This window comes from Siphateles boraxobius, unplaced genomic scaffold, assembly GCF_051911475.1.
Source record: "Siphateles boraxobius isolate OS27281-9 unplaced genomic scaffold, OSU_SipBor_1 7, whole genome shotgun sequence".
NCBI classification, from domain to species: domain Eukaryota; kingdom Metazoa; phylum Chordata; class Actinopteri; order Cypriniformes; family Leuciscidae; genus Siphateles; species Siphateles boraxobius.
The window spans coordinates 35,904,812-35,924,467 of NW_027509197.1; the positions used below are offsets into that span (position 1 = coordinate 35,904,812).

The following is a 19,656-nucleotide window of genomic DNA, read 5'->3' on the forward strand; positions in this document are numbered from 1 at the left end:
AATATCCCCACCAATTTGCTAATCTCAAACTCTCTCACTCTCAAAACACCCTTCAAAACGGCATTATCATACAGGAAAAGTCATGGGGATACATTTTGGGGAGGGTACTCTTGAACAAGGAATGAGTTGGCCAAGCCAAACATGTCCTGGGACAGCATGCAGATGTTTTTTTTAGATTCCCAAATATGTCAATACCCTTTCTCAACCAGAGGGCCTTGTCCACTATCAAGGAAAAAAATGTCCTCTGTGATAAGATTTGTTTGGTGTCCAGACTGAAATGTGATGGTGGATTTGACAAAAGGAGCCAAACCTGTACAAGCAGACACGACCATTTAGGGAAATTCTGAAGGCTTACAGAATAGCAAAGGTCTCTCACAACACAATTCCAATGTTACAGACATTTATTGTACATGCATAACCTGTTAAAAAGAAACAAATTTTACACTGATATGCTAATATGACAAATCCAGAATGCTTTGTTTCTTACCTTGACCTCACACTTCCTGTGGCAGGCTAACCGGCAAACTGCAGAGACAAAGAAAAAAAAAACATTATGTTTATATTTTAGAAATTCAACTGTACATTTCAGAAACTTTTTGTTTACTATAATACTCTAAATGTACGCATTTTGCATCAAATAAGCAAATTTTAAAATATATAAATATGTTTTATCATATACTTTTTGATTACTATAACTCAGGGGCCTAAACTAGGATGTATGCACAGTGGGGGCATTTTTTGGTCATGAAAAAAAAAATACTTTTCCAGTATGGTTTTCTTTTTTTTATATTTTCGTTTAAACTTTTAACCATCTTTTTGCACTGCAGAAAGTTGTTTACTCTGTTCTCCATCAAAGAACATTTACTTTTAGAAACTTGACGTTACACAGCACCCTTCATATCAGACTGTGTATTTGCCACAGAGGCTGAATAAAGGCAGGGCCATAACCACTGTAGACATTGAGGAGGACATGTTCCCCGAAATCATTCCGATTAGTGATCATTATGGGTTGTCAATTAACATCATCTGTAATTCATGTAAAATGGAGGAAAAATCCTCAGACGACTATGACTGAAGTAACGCTGCTCAACACAACAAAAGCTGTTTGCCAAGACCAGTTTTTCCTGAGTGTTTATATTATCATTTCTGGACAGAGTCATAGACCACCAGTGTAGAAAACTGGATGAGAATTGCTATTCTTCTACAAATCTTTGTTATAAACATTGCAGGACATTCACAACTGTTAATGCATTGCATTGAAAGATGTTATGATAATTTACTGTTATTTAGACTTTAGCTTGCTAAATTTGCACTCTTTGACAATTTATCAGACAAAATACTGACAAGCTCTTTTTAGATGGGGTTTGTTTTTGTTTTTTTCATCAGGAGCATAGAAGAATTTAGTTTTTATTGCCCAAAATTGGTAAATCACAGAACAAATGTTTAAGAACTACCTGCAAATAAAATAAAATAAAAAACTTAAGTAAATAAACTTAAATTAAATAGTGTACTATTTTTTTTAATAATAAAATAACATTAAAAAATATTAATAATAAAATAACAAAATATACAATAAAAAAAAATATATATATATATACACACACAAACACACACACACACACACATATGTATGTATATTATGAATATATATATATATATATATATATATATATATATATATGTATGTATATTAAATAAAATAATTAAATATCTTCCACAACACCCACATCAAGACACTAAAGCAATAAATATAGAGCTTCTAAATGTATCATATTATTCAAGGAAATCCCATTTGTTTTCAGAATATAATTCTAACTTCTATAATTTAGAAAACTGATCTAGTCGAAAGAGTGTTATAGATTATCAGTGTCTGTGGGCCCCAGAGAACATAAAGAACCTCCTATTCGAGCCCATTCCAATCCATCTCCCTGCTCATACAGGTACAGCACACTTCAGCAAACAGGGGCCCGAGCGTCCCTGCTCTTCTTACACAGAGCCCACTCTGTTCCTCACGTCTGACCTGCCATTCCTCGGACAGGGGCGGAGCCTCAGCAACAGAGGGCCTTCACACAAGGAGGGTTTTTTGGTGACTAAGGTGATGAAATATTTCCAAAGCCACACCTAATATCTCCCAGACTCCTCTAATGGCAGAGAGAGAGAGAGAGAGAGAGAGAGAGAGAGAGAGAGAGAGAGAGAGAGAGAGAGAGAGAGAGAGAGACAACTACAACTTGTTATATCTTTGTGGCTAAGACTATTTCTAAACCTAATGAACTGCCTTGCTATATACTGCCCTATTTTTCAGTTATCAGTTATTGTCCTCACAAGGAACAAAAAAAAAAAAAAAAATCAACACAATTTAGTGAGGTTTAAATGTTTTATTTATGAAAATTAAAATCCTGCAAACATTATATTGATGCATATCCATATAATTCTGTACAATTTTGCTTCTCAAACTAATTTTATCCTGGAAAACAAGACAAAATACATCGATTTTCTTGCAGTTCTTAAGCGACAGATTTAGGTAATTCTATAAGCACAGAAAAAATAAATCTTAAATCAGTATTTTTGTGTTGATTTATACTATTAATATTTGATAAGCAAAACTGTTTGATATATATAGCAGTACGATCATGCTGCCTACATTTTGAAATCGCCTTGGTGGTGGGAATGTGCATGTGATGCCTTAAAATCCTCCCTAACTATGGAACGTAGCCTGTATCAGTCTTCCTCCTCAGCCTGAAATCCAGGTCATAGTATAAAAACACTGGACTCACACTACTCTCAAATCCACTCTGTTTCAGATGATTCCTTTACGAGTGTGAACTAAAGGGAATTAGGAAAATCTAGAATTTCAAAGCAGATTTTAAAAATATGTGTTTATCCTGGAGTGGACTGTACCTTATGTAATATGGCCTTCTTTCAGTCTCGTTTCACATATTTCTCTGCAAATGTTATATTTGCAGTCTTTATTTTCTTAACTCATTGGTTTAGTCTTTGAGAAAAGTAGTGAATGTCTCAATAGGGGAAAATTGTCCATGGGAGCCTTTCAGGAGTGGTAAAAAAATATTTTGGCTTCATGTCCGCATAGTTATTGACTTTTTAATTTCAGGATATTTTCATTCGCATGTGATCCTCCTGTTTGGGAGTGTGTCAGATATGAGACAGTTTCATTCTGGTTTGGCTTAATGGTTGAAGATACGAGCTGGTTATGCAAAAGGTTCCAAAAGGTTTTTATTCAAAGTGACTCACAAGTTGAGCATTCATCACTTTGTCGGGTTGTGTGTTCCCTGGGAATCAAACCCACGACCTTGGCATTGCTAGCGCCATGCTCTAATAGTTAAGCTACAGGAACATATACCCCAGAAAAAGTGATTCATGAGCTGCCATCATCGAGAGCAGAGCACTTAACCCCAGATTGCTCCAGAGGATTGTGCCTGAAACAAGCCTGTGCTTAACAGTGATTCCACATGGGTACAAGATCTTATAATTCATATGAAATAAAAATATAATAAATGGCATACAGAGAATTGTGTGTGTGTGTGTGTGTGTGTGTGTGTGTGTGTGTGTGTGTGTGTGTGTGTGTGTGTGTGTGTGTGTGTGTGTGTGTGTGTGTGTGTGTGTGTGTGTGTGTGTGTGTGTGTGTGTGTGTGTGTGTGTGTGTGTGTGTGTGTGTCTGTCTTTACTTATTACAACTTTTCACAGATGTTCTAAATCATTCGGATATCTTTAGCTGGGTCATATTTTGAAGACTCACTCTCACCTTCAGACTGAACAGTCCGTTCACTGACGACCTGATGCACACTGCACACAAACATGAAATCACTAGCTTTAATCTGATTGGCAGGCTGATACACATCATATTAGAGTCCCACCTAGAGAACAAAGCCATGCTTTTAAGATACCAGGTTGATTGAATCTTGAAATTTGTACAAACAGTACTATATACACTAGCTGTGTCTATAAAATACTATACTTTTAGACAGTCATACACATTATTTACTAATAAAATACTAATGTTCTTTTTAAAGTTGGAATTAAAATGAAGATTTTTGGTAATATTACATTTTACAAGCAGTTTTCTACATGCAGTTTCTTTCTAATTATTGAGCATTTACGCTAGTTTCCTCACTGTTGTGTGACTCTTTTTCCTCATCTATTATTTTCAGTTCTGTTTTTTCTCACAACAGACACACACCATGCCCCATGCAGGCTGCCCAGCACGTTTCTGTAGACATGAGCCCTGTGCACAGAATAAAAGAGCAGGACTACCATATTGGGTGTGAAAGTGCATTGTGTACTGTACATGGGTTTGCCTTGTTAGGAACTCAGATGTTCAGAGTATAAACACTAGGGCACTGTAGAGAGGCAGGAGAGAGAGAGAGGCAGGGGAGAGAGAGAGAGAAAGAGCGAGAGAGAGAGAGAGAGAGAGAGAGAGAGAGAGAGAGAGGCAGGGGAGAGAGAGAGAGAGAGAGAGGGAGAGAGAGAGAGAGAGGGAGGGAGAGAGAGAGAGGGAGAGAGAGAGAGGCAGGGGAGAGAGAGGTAGAGAGGGGGGGGGGAGAGAGAGAGAGGGAGAGAGAGAGAGGTGGAGGGTGTGTGAAAGAGATGTAGGGAGAGAAAGAGGATTAGGAGGGGGCTTCATATGCATAATATCTGACACAAGGACTTAAGAATGTTCAGAAAGAGCGAGAGGAGGAGGAGCGGGGTTGGCATTTCCCATGCTGGCCTTTTGTAAAGAGCAGTGGTCCCAAAGGGCTGGGCCGTGCCGGGTTACACAGAGAGCACAATCACAGAGCCGGACCACGAGTTTCCTCAAACACAAGTACACACACATACATTCAGGCCACTTCAACATGCTACGGTCATTCTCTCAAACCCAATGGCTCCCCTGAGTGCCGCAGTGGCAAATGAGGCTTTAGTGTTCCTGCACAACCAGCACTTAGGCCCATGACACACTGGCTGCGTGGCGTGAGCGTGACGTTTCTGTTGGGTGTCAGCTGCCTGGCGGCTGCGTCGCGTTTTCTGTATCTTTGCACACCAGAAACGTGTCTGACGCGGCGCTGCTGACACGGATCACCCTTGTTCGACATATGGGAGAGAGTTGTGGAAGCCCTATACTTCGTGTTAAGTATAAATATAAAGCCTACTGATAAAGACACTGTCATCAGTATTGACAACAAAATAGACTACAGAATATTTCGTTCTGTATTGACAGGTGCAATATTTGAAAATTGATAATTAGGCCTATTTATTTATTTATTTATTTTTAAATTAGGCCTATATTTATATCTGAATGTGTCAAAACCTAGACTTTCAACCATCAAAATGTAATTTATTTATATGTATTCGTGTACAAAATAACATATAACATATTTTCCTATTCTATTTTGCCTGGAAACACTTCCAACACGCTTGCGTGTCGTGTGAAAAATAAGCGTCGGTTCTATTTCTAGCATGAACGCGTTTTCCGCGCGGTTCAAGCCGTGCCTGAGACACGCGTGTCACGCAGGCAGTCTGCAAGCTCTAACCTGTTAACATGGGAGCCGAAATAAAAATAAAAAACGGACACGCCGCGCAGCTGAGACGCTTACGCCACGCAGCCAGTGTGTCATGGGCTTTAGGTTCAATGCTATAATGGAACAAATGTCAAACCCTGGAGATTTTACTATACTGCTGGAGATAACTCTTTTGTGTTATGCACACTTGAGAGAGACAAAGAAGCATAGTTTTGAAAAAAAAATGTTTTGCAATACAATGAAAGTCAAAGGGATCTAATGTTGTTGTAGGTCCAAATGATTTGAAAGAAGAAAAAAACAGATTTTGTTTTTTGTAGAAGGCGTACAGATTTGGAATGACATGAAAGTGAGGAAATGAAGACTGAATTTTAATTTTGTGTGAACTATTAAGATGGAAATAATATATATAAATAAATAAAATAAGAAGTGGAATGGAACTGTAACATATACGTGTGTGTGTGTGTGTGTGTGTGTGTGTGTGTGTGTGTGTGTGTGTGTGTGTGTGTGTGTGTGTGTGTGTGTGTGTGTGTGTGTGTGTTTGTAACAATCTGAAGTTGTTTTACACTGTTGTCAGATTTTGTTTGGTGTGAATAATCAGTAAAATGTTCAAAATATAAATATAAAAAAATAATATAAAATAAAATGAAGTACATTCATCTGTGATTTAACTCACGGACTTATCCAACAATACGCTTTACCACAAGGCTACATAATATATAAACCCCTTTTTCATTAATTTCCCAGCCAAAATGACAAAACTGTCATATAAGATTCTGGTCATAACACAAGCACCAAGTACACTGTACTCCAATTCGAGAGTTCTAGAGTTAAACCACAAGGCATCCCACAGCATTCTGGATACATTACCAGAGTAAATATTAACTGTGTGCTTTTTTTTTTTTGCACTGGACACAATATTCTGGGACCAGTTGAATAAACTTTGGCATTATGATTGATAACAGTGTTTAACGCATGCCTCAATGTTTGTGACGTATCAGACAGTCGTGTGAGGAGCACAATCCATTTCACAGACATACGGGAAATGTCCAACCCAATCTCATAAGAAAACATGGCTAATTTACGAGGTGGCGAGCGACTTTGTAGGAATAATGTACAATTAGATTTATTTTTATGGTAATTTTTTTTATATTTAAATTTTTAATTTGTTTAAATATTTAAAACATTTATTTATGATATATTTGATTTATTATTTTATTAATTTGGAATTGTTTTATACAATGTTAAAAGATTGATAGAAAGACGGATGGATGGAGAGATAGACCGGCAGATTGATTTCAAATGTATTTAATATTCCAAGGACAATTCTAATCCCGAAGTATAACTAAACACACACACGCACACACAATGCAAAGTACAGCCTCATTGAAATCCATAAGAAGCTTATTATTGTTGTGCTATGTGTCTGTGTAAGAAAGTGAGTAATAATTGTAAATAATGGAATCCATCCATTTAACCTCTACATATTATTTTGCAATCAGTGTGACCCTGTTGTGTCCATTTCGAACACTGTTCAAAGTGTGATTTCAGGTGTTAACTAAGAAACAACCCCCCTGCGAGCTGTTAAGCTTTAATATCCTGTATGGACAACTTCCCACAATTCCCTCTGATATTCATCTGGTGTGGATTCCGAGCTTTTCTCCAAGTCTAACTGAACTGCATTACTGAATCAACAGGCTTTCCGAAAGCCACGCTCAAGCCTGGGAACGCAGGATAAATCACAGCCACGTTTGTTGAAACAGCTGTTGAATTCAACACACATTCTGGTGAATCACAGTGCTTATGTAATAATATAAGAAATTAACAGCATACATTGGTCACACTTCAGAGTGTGTGAAGTTTCATTCATTTTCAAACGTCATAAACATGACACAAAGAGGATCTCTGCTCAATTTAAAGGCTCATAATGTACAGTATATTCTTGCACTGTCTCCTAGTGGCAAAAACCAAAACTGCAAACAGACACAAAGAAACAGCTGGTGGATAGATCCTGATGCAAAATAGTATATCTGTAAACAGTCTTTTCTCATACATTAAATGTATGAGAAAAGACTGTTTACAGATATACTATTTCCACCAAATTAATCCCTTAAAATAAGCAAAATAATGCATCATACCCAACTAAAATGTTTTGACAGAAAGCCAATCAAGGTGAATAAAAACACATTCATTAGTATGCTATACTATAATTTAAATAAGGGCCCAATACTATACTACTATATACTAAGTAATATAGTATTGGACCCTTATTTAAACTATATACCAATACTATATACATGTAAAAACTTTATATATTTTGTTTTTTGACTACTCAAGTGATTTCCTGGCCTTATTGAAATTTTGAATCGTAATGACCCATGAAGACTTTAATCCTCTAAAAGTTATTTTTTTTATACAGCAAAAAAAAAAAAAAAAAAAAAAGAGTTGGGAGAATGGTTAACACTTTTTTAGCAAACCAGAAATATTTGCAAATTAAATTTTAACTGTGCATATTATGCGCAATTTGACTTGTATGCATTGAATGTACTATTCTTGAAGAACACAAATTAAGCTCACCAAACATAAAAAAAACACTAGGAGAAAATAAATGTTATTCTGATCAAAATCACTTGAATGCACATCATATTGTAATCACAACATTCATCAAAGCCAATTAGGATAATAAGGGATATACAGGTCCTTCTCAAAAAAATAGCATATTGTGATAAAGTTCATTATTTTCCATAATGTAATGATAGAAATTAAACTTTCATATATTTTTGATTCATTGCACACCAACTGAAATATTTCAGGTCTTTTATTGTTTTAATACTGATGATTTTGGCATACAGCTCATGAAAACCCAAAATTCCTATCTCAACAAATTAGCATATCATGAAAAGGGTCTCTAAACGAGCTATTAACCTAATCATCTGAATCAACTAATTAACTCTAAACACCTGCAAAAGATTCCTGAGGCTTTTAAAAACTCCCAGCCTGTTTCATTACTCAAAACCGCAATCATGAGTAAGACTGCCGACCTACCTGCTGTCCAGAAGGCCATCATTGACACCCTCAAGCAAGAGGGTAAGACACAGAAAGAAATTTCTGAACAAATAGGCTGTTCCCAGAGTGCTGTATCAAGGCACCTCAGTGGGAAGTCTGTGGGAAGGAAAAAGTGTGGCAAAAAACGCTGCACAACGAGAAGAGGTGACCGGACCCTGAGGAAGATTGAGGAGAAGGACCGATTCCAGACCTTGGGGGACCTGCGGAAGTAGTGGACTGAGTCTGGAGTAGAAACATCCAGAGCCACCGTGCACAGGCGTGTGCAGGAAATGGGCTACAGGTGCCGCATTCCCCAGGTCAAGCCACTTTTGAACCAGAAACAGCGGCAGAAGCGCCAGACCTGGGCTACAGAGAAGCAGCACTGGACTGTTGCTCAGTGGTCCAAAGTACTTTTTTCAGATGAAAGCAAATTTTGCATGACATTCGGAAATCAAGGTGCCAGAGTCTGGAGGAAGACTGGGGAGAAGGAAATGCCAAAATGCCTGAAGTCCAGTGTCAGGTACCCACAGTCAGTGATGGTCTGGGGTGCCATGTCAGCTGCTGGTGTTGGTCCACTGTGTTTTATCAAGGGCAGGGTCAATGCAGCTAGCTATCAGGAGATTTTGAAGCACTTCATAATTCCATCTGCTGAAAAGCTTTATGGAGATGAAGATTTCATTTTTCAGCACGACCTGGCACCTGCCAACTCTCCTGACCTGAACGCCATAGAGAATCTGTGGCATATTGTGAAGAGAAAGTTGAGCGACGCAAGACCCAACACTCTGGATGAGCTTAAGGCCGCTATCAAAGCATCCTGGGCCTCCATAACACCTCAGCAGTGCCACAGGCTGATTGCCTCCATGCCACGCCGCATTGAAGCAGTCATTTCTGCAAAAGGATTCCCGACCAAGTATTGAGTGCATAACTGAACATAATTATTTGAAGGTTGACTTTATTTTGTATTAAAAACACTTCTTTTATTGGTCGGATGAAATATGCAAATTGTTTGAGATAGGAATTTGGGGGTTTCATGAGCTGTATGCCAATATGCTATTTTTTTGAGAAGGACCTGTATATAAAAAAAAAGTAATCTTTAACTCACCAGAAGGTGGCAGCATCTCACTGGTGCATTTAACCTCAAAGGATTTTGTGGCACTGGACCCTCCAATTAAAATTAATGGCTGAAACCAAGAAAATCTGCCTACTACAGTGTATAAATGTATATTTAAGCCATATACAGATACAGTAAGTCAATAATGCCTAATCAGAATCTATTAAGATTGTTATGATGCAACCCGATCCCATAAAAGGCACCTTCGTACTGAAATGCTGTGTTAGAGGGAGCTGCCTTCAATTTCACACCAAATGTCTCAACATGCTTCTAAAAGCTATAAAGAAAACGCACAGGTTTCTCATGAATACATTCTCAGAAGTAAACAGGAGGAAGTCCTGAGTGTGTGTTTACTGGCATACTAAACAGAAGGTCATGCTGAGACTGGGAGTTTTAGCTGATTAAAGTAATGATGTTAGACTCAGCTCTGAGCTCTTCTATCAGCAGGGAGAAATGAACGGCCGTCTTCATCAATCTGCTTATCTCATTTCACTAATGCAACTCCAAGAGAGAAGTGGCAACTTCAGGAAGCCCTAATGAGCTGTAGTGAGCGCTTATGTAATGTGTGTGTGTGCATGAATCAAAATGGCAATGATGGATGTCTGGGAAAAAGTAAACAGTGCGTGATAGACATGCTTTGGGAACATTTTTTTTTAAGGTAAAGTGTGTCATTCCGGCACCGTCAAAACAAATTGCAATATATTTATTTAAGACTGGCCCAGCCGTAACAACACTGACTCAAACAATGATGTGAGATGTGTTTCTTAAATCTGCTTGGTCAAGTGCTGATAAACATTCAAATAGCACTTGGGCTTTCACTGTTTGCATCACTTCACTTGCCTGTGTTTGTCAGTCCATGCATCTTTCTTTCTGTTACTCTTTTTACAGGTTACATTGTTATGCCAGTAGGTGGCGATACTGAAAATTACTACTGCTACAGCAAGTGCTAACCATGTATTTGAAGGTTGAGCAGCGAGCTCATTGGCTACTGATACAGCAGGAACCAATCAGCTGTGCCCTATAGCGAATGACATGATTGAAACCAGATTGAGTTAAGAACCTATCAGCCTGCGCCAGAAAATTCTAGTAATATGCAAAGAATACATGGTTTCACTTTATTTTGATGGTCCCTTTTGAACATCCCGTTGACTATAAGTAACAATGCGCCTACATGTCTATTAACTCTCATTAGAGTGTTAGTAGAGTATTAGTATGGTAGGTTTAAGGTTGGTAGAATAAGTTGATGTACTTATAGTCAGTAGAGCGTCTGTTGAAGGACCATCACAATAAAGAGTTAGCAGATATTAAGCTGACAGTCTACTAATACTCTAATGGCTGTTAGTTGACGTGTACAGTAGCTGCAAAGTTACTTATAGTCAACAGAATGTTCAAAAGGGACCATCAAAATAAAGTGTTACCGAATACATATTTCATACTGGCAGAAACATTAAGAGTACTATGTTAGTATGCTATTCCAATATAGCCGACCCAACACGATGCACAGAAATCATACACTTCACCTTTAAAAGACATATGTTCACTTATTTGGTGGATGGAGTCCTTTGTGTAAACGGTCTTGGACTGTTGGATTGTGTATGCACACATGGCAAACACATGCAAGTGCAAACACACACTCACACACAAATCCTCGGATCATCAGTCTCTTCAAAAGCAGCCCGCACCCCCGAGGGCAATCAGGGGAGATTCGGCATTTCTCTCTGAAAAAGGAAAACAGTCTCAATGTCCAGAGGCAGAGATGGAATGCTAATGAAACCGCAGAAAGGGCTATTTTTATGCGCACGTTTCCCCTCGACATTGTTTCATATCTCTGGGTCAACTCAGCGCAGCGCCGGAGGTGTTTATGCTGGCGCGAAGACACGCCATATCAATTGATGGCATTGAAAAGCAAACGAGGAACAACAGTGAGTCATGAGAGAGTCAGGCGGGCTGGTTTCACTCTCGCATGGAAACGCTTCCAACACTGTGATCGACTGGAATGAAAATAATCAGATGAGATCACGTTACAGAGAAGGGGCTGGAAAAGGGGGACGCTCTGTCCTCTACTCTGTCCAGTGAGTTGCTGCTCCACTTTGCCAAACTATGACTGCTGGAGACACAGCTATTGTATGAACACACAGCTAACATTATTGTGAATACCATGATAAATCGAATCTGCTTTTAATTTGTCCATTTAGACTAAAAACTAAAGAGTAAAACTAGTCAATTTCACTTCCTTTTTTGTCAAGTGACTCATAAGAGAGACTGATGTTAGAGTCGGTTAGAGTCATTTGAGTGAGTTCAAACAGCTGCAATGAATCAATTGATAACTGATTCAACAATTAATTTACCGCATCATTCAAAAAGGTATTGTTCATGTATGAAATGGATGGATGGATGGATGGATGGATGGACAGACACAGAAACTGATTGACAACTGATTGACAACCAAAAACTGATTGACACAGTACAGATCAAACATACAAAGCCTTTAAAAACCTAATCTGCATATGTATGCAATTAATTCTAGCACTGAAAATGACAACAACCCATATTGATTTTGCAGCTGAATTCAGTCTGACTCTGACCTGCTGTTCTCATGTCAAGTGCTCAGCTGTGAGCAGGGCTGCGGACTAAACGCTTTATTTACGATTAAATGGGACACAGCTGCCTGCACTAAAACTACATTCATTTAGGAGCATCATGGCAGGATGCTTATCTTCTTAAAGCTTTTAAGTGCAGGTATGGTTCCTTTCAAACAAAGTTTACTCAAGCAGAGACAATTCATATATATCAGCTCAGATGAAGGCAATTACAAATGATCTACTAAAAGATCACGTCAGGTCAATGCGCCCAAATGATCATTTCATAATGCTCACATACTTTCAGGATTAGTGAAGTATCTGCTGCCTTTTAAAGGGATATTCATACTGACAGTTACACATTCTGTACGCAGAATTCTGTTAGTGATGAACTGAAATTAAAGCTTTCATTTAGAAGAAAACCCAAACTAAAAATAAAGTTTATATATAATCAATTAATAATCACTTTTACTTAATAATCAACACTCAAATTAAAACTGAGTTGCATAAATATTTAAGTCGCACATTGTATTATATATAACTTTATAATAATATGATTATTACGTTTATATTCCAATTTTTGTTGAAATTTAAACTTAACATGACAGATTCGTTCAAACACATTAAATAATGAAGACAAAACATGAAGTGAAAATATGTGAATATAAAAGTAAAATAAATGATAAATTATGGGATAATTTTCTTTTTTGGGTGAACTATTCCTTTAACGATGCATAAAACTTTTTGTGATTAAAGTTTTGTTCATGCATCAACTGAATACAGCTTGTTAATCAAAACGAAGATGAATTAAAAACGAGAAATCAATGTTTTTGGTTGACGAGATTCCAATGCATCACTTACAGATCACTAATGAATGCAAAGATGCTGCATTGCATCACTTCATATTTGTGACAAAGTGATTGGATGGCTATTCAAAGCATCAACCATGTGCCAATCCAGCCACAAAGAGGATCATAAACCTCTGTCCTGTCCTTTCCATCTCAAAGCCCAGAGTCATTAGAGTTCCCTAAGGAGGTCTCACCCCTTTGTGTTGTGATGGACATGCACTGGAGAAAGTGGCTGTTTAACAGCTCACACAATCAGCTAATAGTCTTAACCGTCTCTAACTCAATGACTCAATACACACTCAGATTGGACAAACTCCCCAGAGACACGTGACAATGACAGAATTATCATACTGAATGGAAAACATTGACCAAGATCATCTGCACAAGAATCTAAGGCCCTGTTTACACCTGGTATTAAGATGAGTTGTGGTCGATCGGATCACAAGTAGACGAGGAAGACAGTCCCACTTACACCTGGTGTTTTAATCTATCTCTTTTGTCCACTTTCAACCACTTCTGTCCTGATTTCTTCGAGGGGAGGGCCTATGTGTGGGTAAATGTGTCGGCTTTTTTTCTGATCTTTTGATCTAATGGACAAAATAAGCTTCAACAATTTACATATGAACACGCCAAAGGTGACAGGAAAACACACGGAGAACATCAGCTTTCGTTTCTGCTCTGACAGCCACAAGACCAGCCGAACGCTGTGAGTGTGTGTTAGAAATCAAGAATGATGAGAGAACGTTGTGCTTGGTACGTTTTACGTTTCACCTTCAAACCAAACTTGGCTCTCCAGCCGACAAAGTTTAAATCCCGCCTGACTAGCGCGCTTCCCATAATGTTCACGCATTAGGTCAGTAGACGTAGAGTAGATGGTCTTTTATGGCTGTTTGAACACATTCGACCACATGAGCATTTACTCTATGAAAGCAATCTGGCCGAACACGTTTTCGACTACCTCTGGAAGTGGTCGAAAGTGGACGAGCTCAAAACGTTTTAGACCCGATTACACCTGTATTTAGCATCGTCCACTTGTGATTCGATCGACCAAAACGCATTTTAATACCAGGTGTAAACACGGCCTAAGAATCAAGTGCTAATGACTTTGAGCATAACAACACAGACTTCAGATGTATATGAATACAGAAATACAACGATCAACTTTGATACAGACATCGCTCAAGGCTAATAAATCAACATGATGACTTGATTGTTCAAATAAATAAAATATTATTTTTATTCCCGACCATAACAATCTATAGTTGGCATGAGACTAATGGGATAGAATCATTTACTGTCCTTGTCTGAGCTGGACTAATGCTAAAACTTACAGGACCTGAAAATGGGGGTTTTAAGCAACAGCTGCGGATTAAATGGATACATTGACTGGAAGTAAATAAATCACCCATCACAGTCAAGAAACACAAACATATGTAAACAGCAATAAAGTGGACAGTACTACAGCCTTCAACCATTCAACTACGGAAAATGCGAAAGAGTAAGGAAATTATATTTATTTCATAATAATTACATTTTATTATACATATTTTAATTAGGAATACATAAATATAATGAAATATAATTAAAAAAATTATCCATAAAAAGACTACTTCAGATACAACTATTATTAAATTACAGTTAAATTTAAACTTTAATGTGTTATGAACCTGAAACATGCCATGTCTTGTGCAGGACTTATTCTGGAGGTGAATCTGAAGATTTCTACAGTTGGAGAGCATCAGACATCTCTGACAAAAGTTTAACAGCAAATCCCTTTCTTGATACATGAGTTTCTGCTGGCACTGCTCGGTTTTATGTAACAGATGATAATAAAGCTGTGAAGTGGAGAAATGGAGACCTGGTTTGCCAGAACCGCAGCAAACCAGACGAATACTGCCTTTATATAGTTACAAGCCTGAACACATTTTACCATTACCGTTGACCCTATATGAGCCTAACTCTAACTATTCATCAGAAGAAAGTCTACACTGTGTGGTTCAACAATGGCTATGTAATGAAACGGGGAGTAAAAAATGCCCGTCTGTCTGTAGAAAAATAAATAATTTTGCTCACACTGACAGAAATTAAGATACTGCCGAACTCCAGGGCCATTTTTGGCCATGTTTGTGCCCTATATGAGATCCATATTGGTCCCTGTTGGTATTTGTAAATAATATTAATCTCAAGAGGTATTATTAAATGAACAATACATGTACAATTGACATATTAGAGACAGTCTATATTAAGCTATTTAGATTACTTTTGCAACATTTAATGGATTAAATAAAATATTATTTATCATTGCCTGTCCTTTCCATAAATATGCATTTGCCAGATCTTGCCATATAATTATGTGATCAAAATAAAGGGTTTAATGACATTGCCAGTATATTTTAAACTATTTACAGTTAAATTGAATTTCATATAAGACAAATGAGATGATTGATGCATTTGATTAAAATAATGATATGATTATTCAAAATATTTCATAGGAGCCCGAGAACTATTACTGAGTAGACACTTTACCCTGTTTTCCGAACAAGTCTTTCAGGTTTATTTTATTCTTTTAGTGATGTGGAAAGCGTCACTATTTTACTAAATCACTAGTTATTTTGCTGGCATTGTCATTCATTTAAATATTATACATTTTCAATATGCACTAAATATTTGTATTTCTGATCACGACTTTCTGAAAAATTATTCTAATATTCAGCCATCAAAATATAATTAAGACAAATGAATTGCAAAAATGCAATTATGTTAACTTGTTAACAGAGACCGCCTCTAGATTAGAAACAACCCTGATGATGGTGAAGACCCTGACGTTAGTGCGTAAACCTCAAACATACAGCAGGCTTTAACTTCTAGACTTCCCATGATAGAGTCCGACATTCCATTCGGGGTGAATCTTCACCACAGCGGGACTCAAAACAGGTGAATCGCGGAATATCCGCCCCAAGCATCTAGTCTTAATGGGAAACTTGTGTGGCTCTTTCACTCTGTTCTGCGCCTAAAGTCACACAGGCGATGATGTCATCTCCAGTGGCCAACAGGCGGCGTTGTGTGGTAGAAGTGCAGCCTGTAACGCCACACACTCTCCCTCAGTGGCCTAATGGAGTTAATGATTACGTTTCATTAGAGGAAGTGACTGACTGGTCACTGGTACCAGCTGACACCCTCACACACATCTTGACCTTTTTCCATTAACTCTCATCGGATGCTGGGACGGACAGATGTCCCTAGTGCAACACACCCCACAGGCGGTCCACCCTCCCTTGGACTGACCTCTGCAGATGAGACCCTCATTGTTCACAGACTGCTTGCACACGCCACAGTGCTTCCCCTTCTTGAACGTCTTCAGCCGGAAGGTGTGGGAGTGGACGGCTTCAAACTCTTCAGGCTGCAGTGGGAGAGAAACAAGGACAATTATTAAGATGAACAAAAAAGGCATAAAGGGTGATTTTTCAATCAAAGGAACCATCATTTCAGATTAAATGAGGTCTAATGCAAGGATGAAAGTACAATAAAAATCTATGTAAAAATGATCAAGGCATGTTTTTCACTACATTAACACAAAGAAGAACAACGTTTAATGCTAAGCAGCAATATAAACAGCAACATTTACCTGATTATGTTTTCACATGTTTTGTCTCATTATCTTAGCATTGCAATGTGTCAAAAATATGTTTGTTCATGACACAAAACAAAACGCCGAATAAAGGTGAGAAAAAGTAATGCATAAAAACAGAATACCAAATATCAAAAACATTAACAGTTGACATATTTCTAGCAATAACCATTATTTCGCCCAGTGCTTAATCTTATCCAGTCATGTATATTTATTTTCTTAGTGTGCTCATGCATAAGAGAATCATCTTATCTAGGAAAAAACAAAATGTCGAGATCGCCTTGTTTTTATTTCTCGAAAGTGAAAATTGAACCCAGTCCGTCTCGATGAAACAGAGAACCTTATTTGGGAATGTTGCAGCTGCGTTTAGGTATGATTGAGGCCCCCGTGCTTCACCCTCAGTAGGAGCGAGAGGGGAGAGAGGGGCCATCCAAAAACAAGAGAGCCATGGACAGGATTTGGGCCGCTGCAGGTGTGTTATGTAAGCTGGAACTGCACATTTGGATCTGAGCTGTGCTCCCCTGAACGGACCCCTGTTTCAGGCCTTCATGGTATCATTATCCATTACAACGTCTGGCGTTTCTTTTTCCTGCCTGTATTTCATGTCTAAGTGTTAAGCAGGAGATTTGAAACAAGGGGGGGGTAAAAAAGTGAAACAAATTAATTTGTTGATAATGTGCATGATGGTGATGTCTAAGATGAGTAATACCCTTAAACTGATGGCACAAGCTAAATAATCAATGTTACACTGTGTACCTGGATTCATAGAGAATCCAATCTAAAATGCACTAAAAAACAATGCTGTACAACAAGTTACCAAGACTTTATGATTGATTTTTTTTTTTTTACATTTCAGGGTTATTATAGTTAACTTTCTAATATATATATTATATATAGTTAAAGTTAACTTTCTAAAAAAATAAATATTAAATTAAATTCTAAAACAAAATGTTAAAATAAATAAACACTTATTTTATTTCAGCTAGTTGGCAAGGTAATATTTCTCATTTTAATTTAGTTTAACTTGATGTACTAAAATAATTAAAACTGAAATATTAATAACATACAAAACATTTTAAAAAACAGACAACAATATTACTAAAACTTTAACTAAATTAAAATGAAAGCAGAAAATATAAAAGTAAAAAAAATATATATAATAATAATAAAATAATACATATAAAATCATACAGTGTATATAAATCATAAATAACACTGGTACAGTCCAAGGACCAGATAAAATAAATTGCATAAAATGTTTTAGATGAAACGTATAGGGTTGAATAGTTTCAGAAAATAAATGGGTGTGATACTTAAAATAATTAAATAAAAATTAATTTAAAGGTGAATGAATGAATGAATGAATGAATGAATGAATGAATGAATGAATGAATGAATGAATGAGCGAGCAGATTTAAGCATCATGTAGGCAGCGCTGCCCTTCGAATGCCAGTCTATCTTGGCAGGGATCTGATCTGCCACGTGTCTCATATATTGTGATGCTGACGGGGCAGCACAGAGAGGACAGTGAACTTCAGCTGGCACTGGTGCTGCAGTGTTTTCTGACATTTGGACAACAAACTCCCAAGTGTCTTCATTCTGTAAAGTTTGTCAGAGTGAGCAACAGTAACTAAAGGGGAGGAGCTTAGCAAACGCCAGATGCTGTAAAAATACATGTAATGGACCAGAAGAACTGTATAGAAGAAATGAGACCCCATCAAATTCAACATCTGCATCTATAGCCTGAAAATAGTTCAGGAAGATAATGCCACAGTAAACATGAGTCTGTGCCTTTACTGCATCTGAATTGGCTCTATTATTTAATCTTAATTCTGTAACATTTTGACCATGTCTTAATGATCACAATGCAAAGCAAAGCTAGAATCATGCTTGAGGTTTTATTTCATTTGGACAAAGATGCTTTATGTGCAGACCTCACCGGAATGAAACTCCACGGGACAGTGTGACATTGACGGCTACGTGCCAACAATGACAAAGTCTCATTTCTATTCCTCCGTCAGGACAAGCCTCGGCATCAACTTAATGTGATTAGCCTAATCTAATCAGCCATAAACAATCAATGCGCCGGACATGAGCCCCATTCTGAGATCTGTGCGTCTTTAACAGATCCTGGATGATACCAGCACAATCTTCACACACAGGCATATACATGCAGTCCGGCACCTGCTTATGTGTACAGATCTGTTTGAAAAGCCAGGAATTAAAGAAACTAATAAAGAAATGACATTTCTGTCATCATTTACTCACCCTCATGTTAATTTAAGCGTGTATGATGTTTCCCTTTATGTTGTGTAAAACAAAAGGAACATTTCAGAAATAACTGTTAAGCACCATAAAAGTAGTCCATATGAATTGTTTGCTATATGCCAAATCTTCTGCAGCCATACAATCTTGAAATATCAATACTTCCGACTGATACTGATGTTGGAAGAGGATCAAAATAAAAAAAATAAAAATGTGTTCGCAAATAGTTGTGTAGGAGGGGAACTATTTCTCCATCCACGCATCTGAACACTAGATGCAAACAGACAGAGCAGTGCTGAAATATGAATCTTATATGCCTAAACAAATAAATTATTATTATTATTATTATTATTATTATTATTATTATTATTATTATTATTATTATTATTATTATTATTATTATTATTATTATTAATGTATTTTTTGTTGTGTGGATAAAATAGTAATGTATTGTTGTTTTTTTGTAATAATAATACAAAATCATGTTCTATAATTTTAAATTAATGAAACTGGGAAAAAAGTCGGATAGCCTGTTATGTTAATGTTTTTAATGTTAATGTTAAACAGCTCCCCAGAAATGTAACTTTCCATTTAATAGATTCTCTGTACTATGTTGACAGTATTAACCTTCATAATGATTGGTTTCAGCAGGTTGAACTGAAAGAAAAAA

The 19,656-nt window shown here is 37.2% G+C and overlaps 1 protein-coding gene across 17 annotated transcripts in view; it reads right to left on the reverse strand.

Moving 5' to 3' along the window:
- Positions 1–19,656, reverse strand: part of tns1b (tensin 1b) — a 252,192-nt gene that overhangs the window by 154,088 nt on the left and 78,448 nt on the right. For all 17 annotated transcript variants that reach the window (XM_077215637.1, XM_077215634.1, XM_077215632.1 and 14 more), the window contains exons 2-3: positions 16,379–16,493; positions 488–525 (exon numbers count right to left, since the gene is read on the reverse strand). In XM_077215637.1, the coding sequence (XP_077071752.1) occupies positions 488–525; positions 16,379–16,493 (153 nt within the window). The remainder of the gene's footprint in view (positions 1–487; positions 526–16,378; positions 16,494–19,656) is intronic.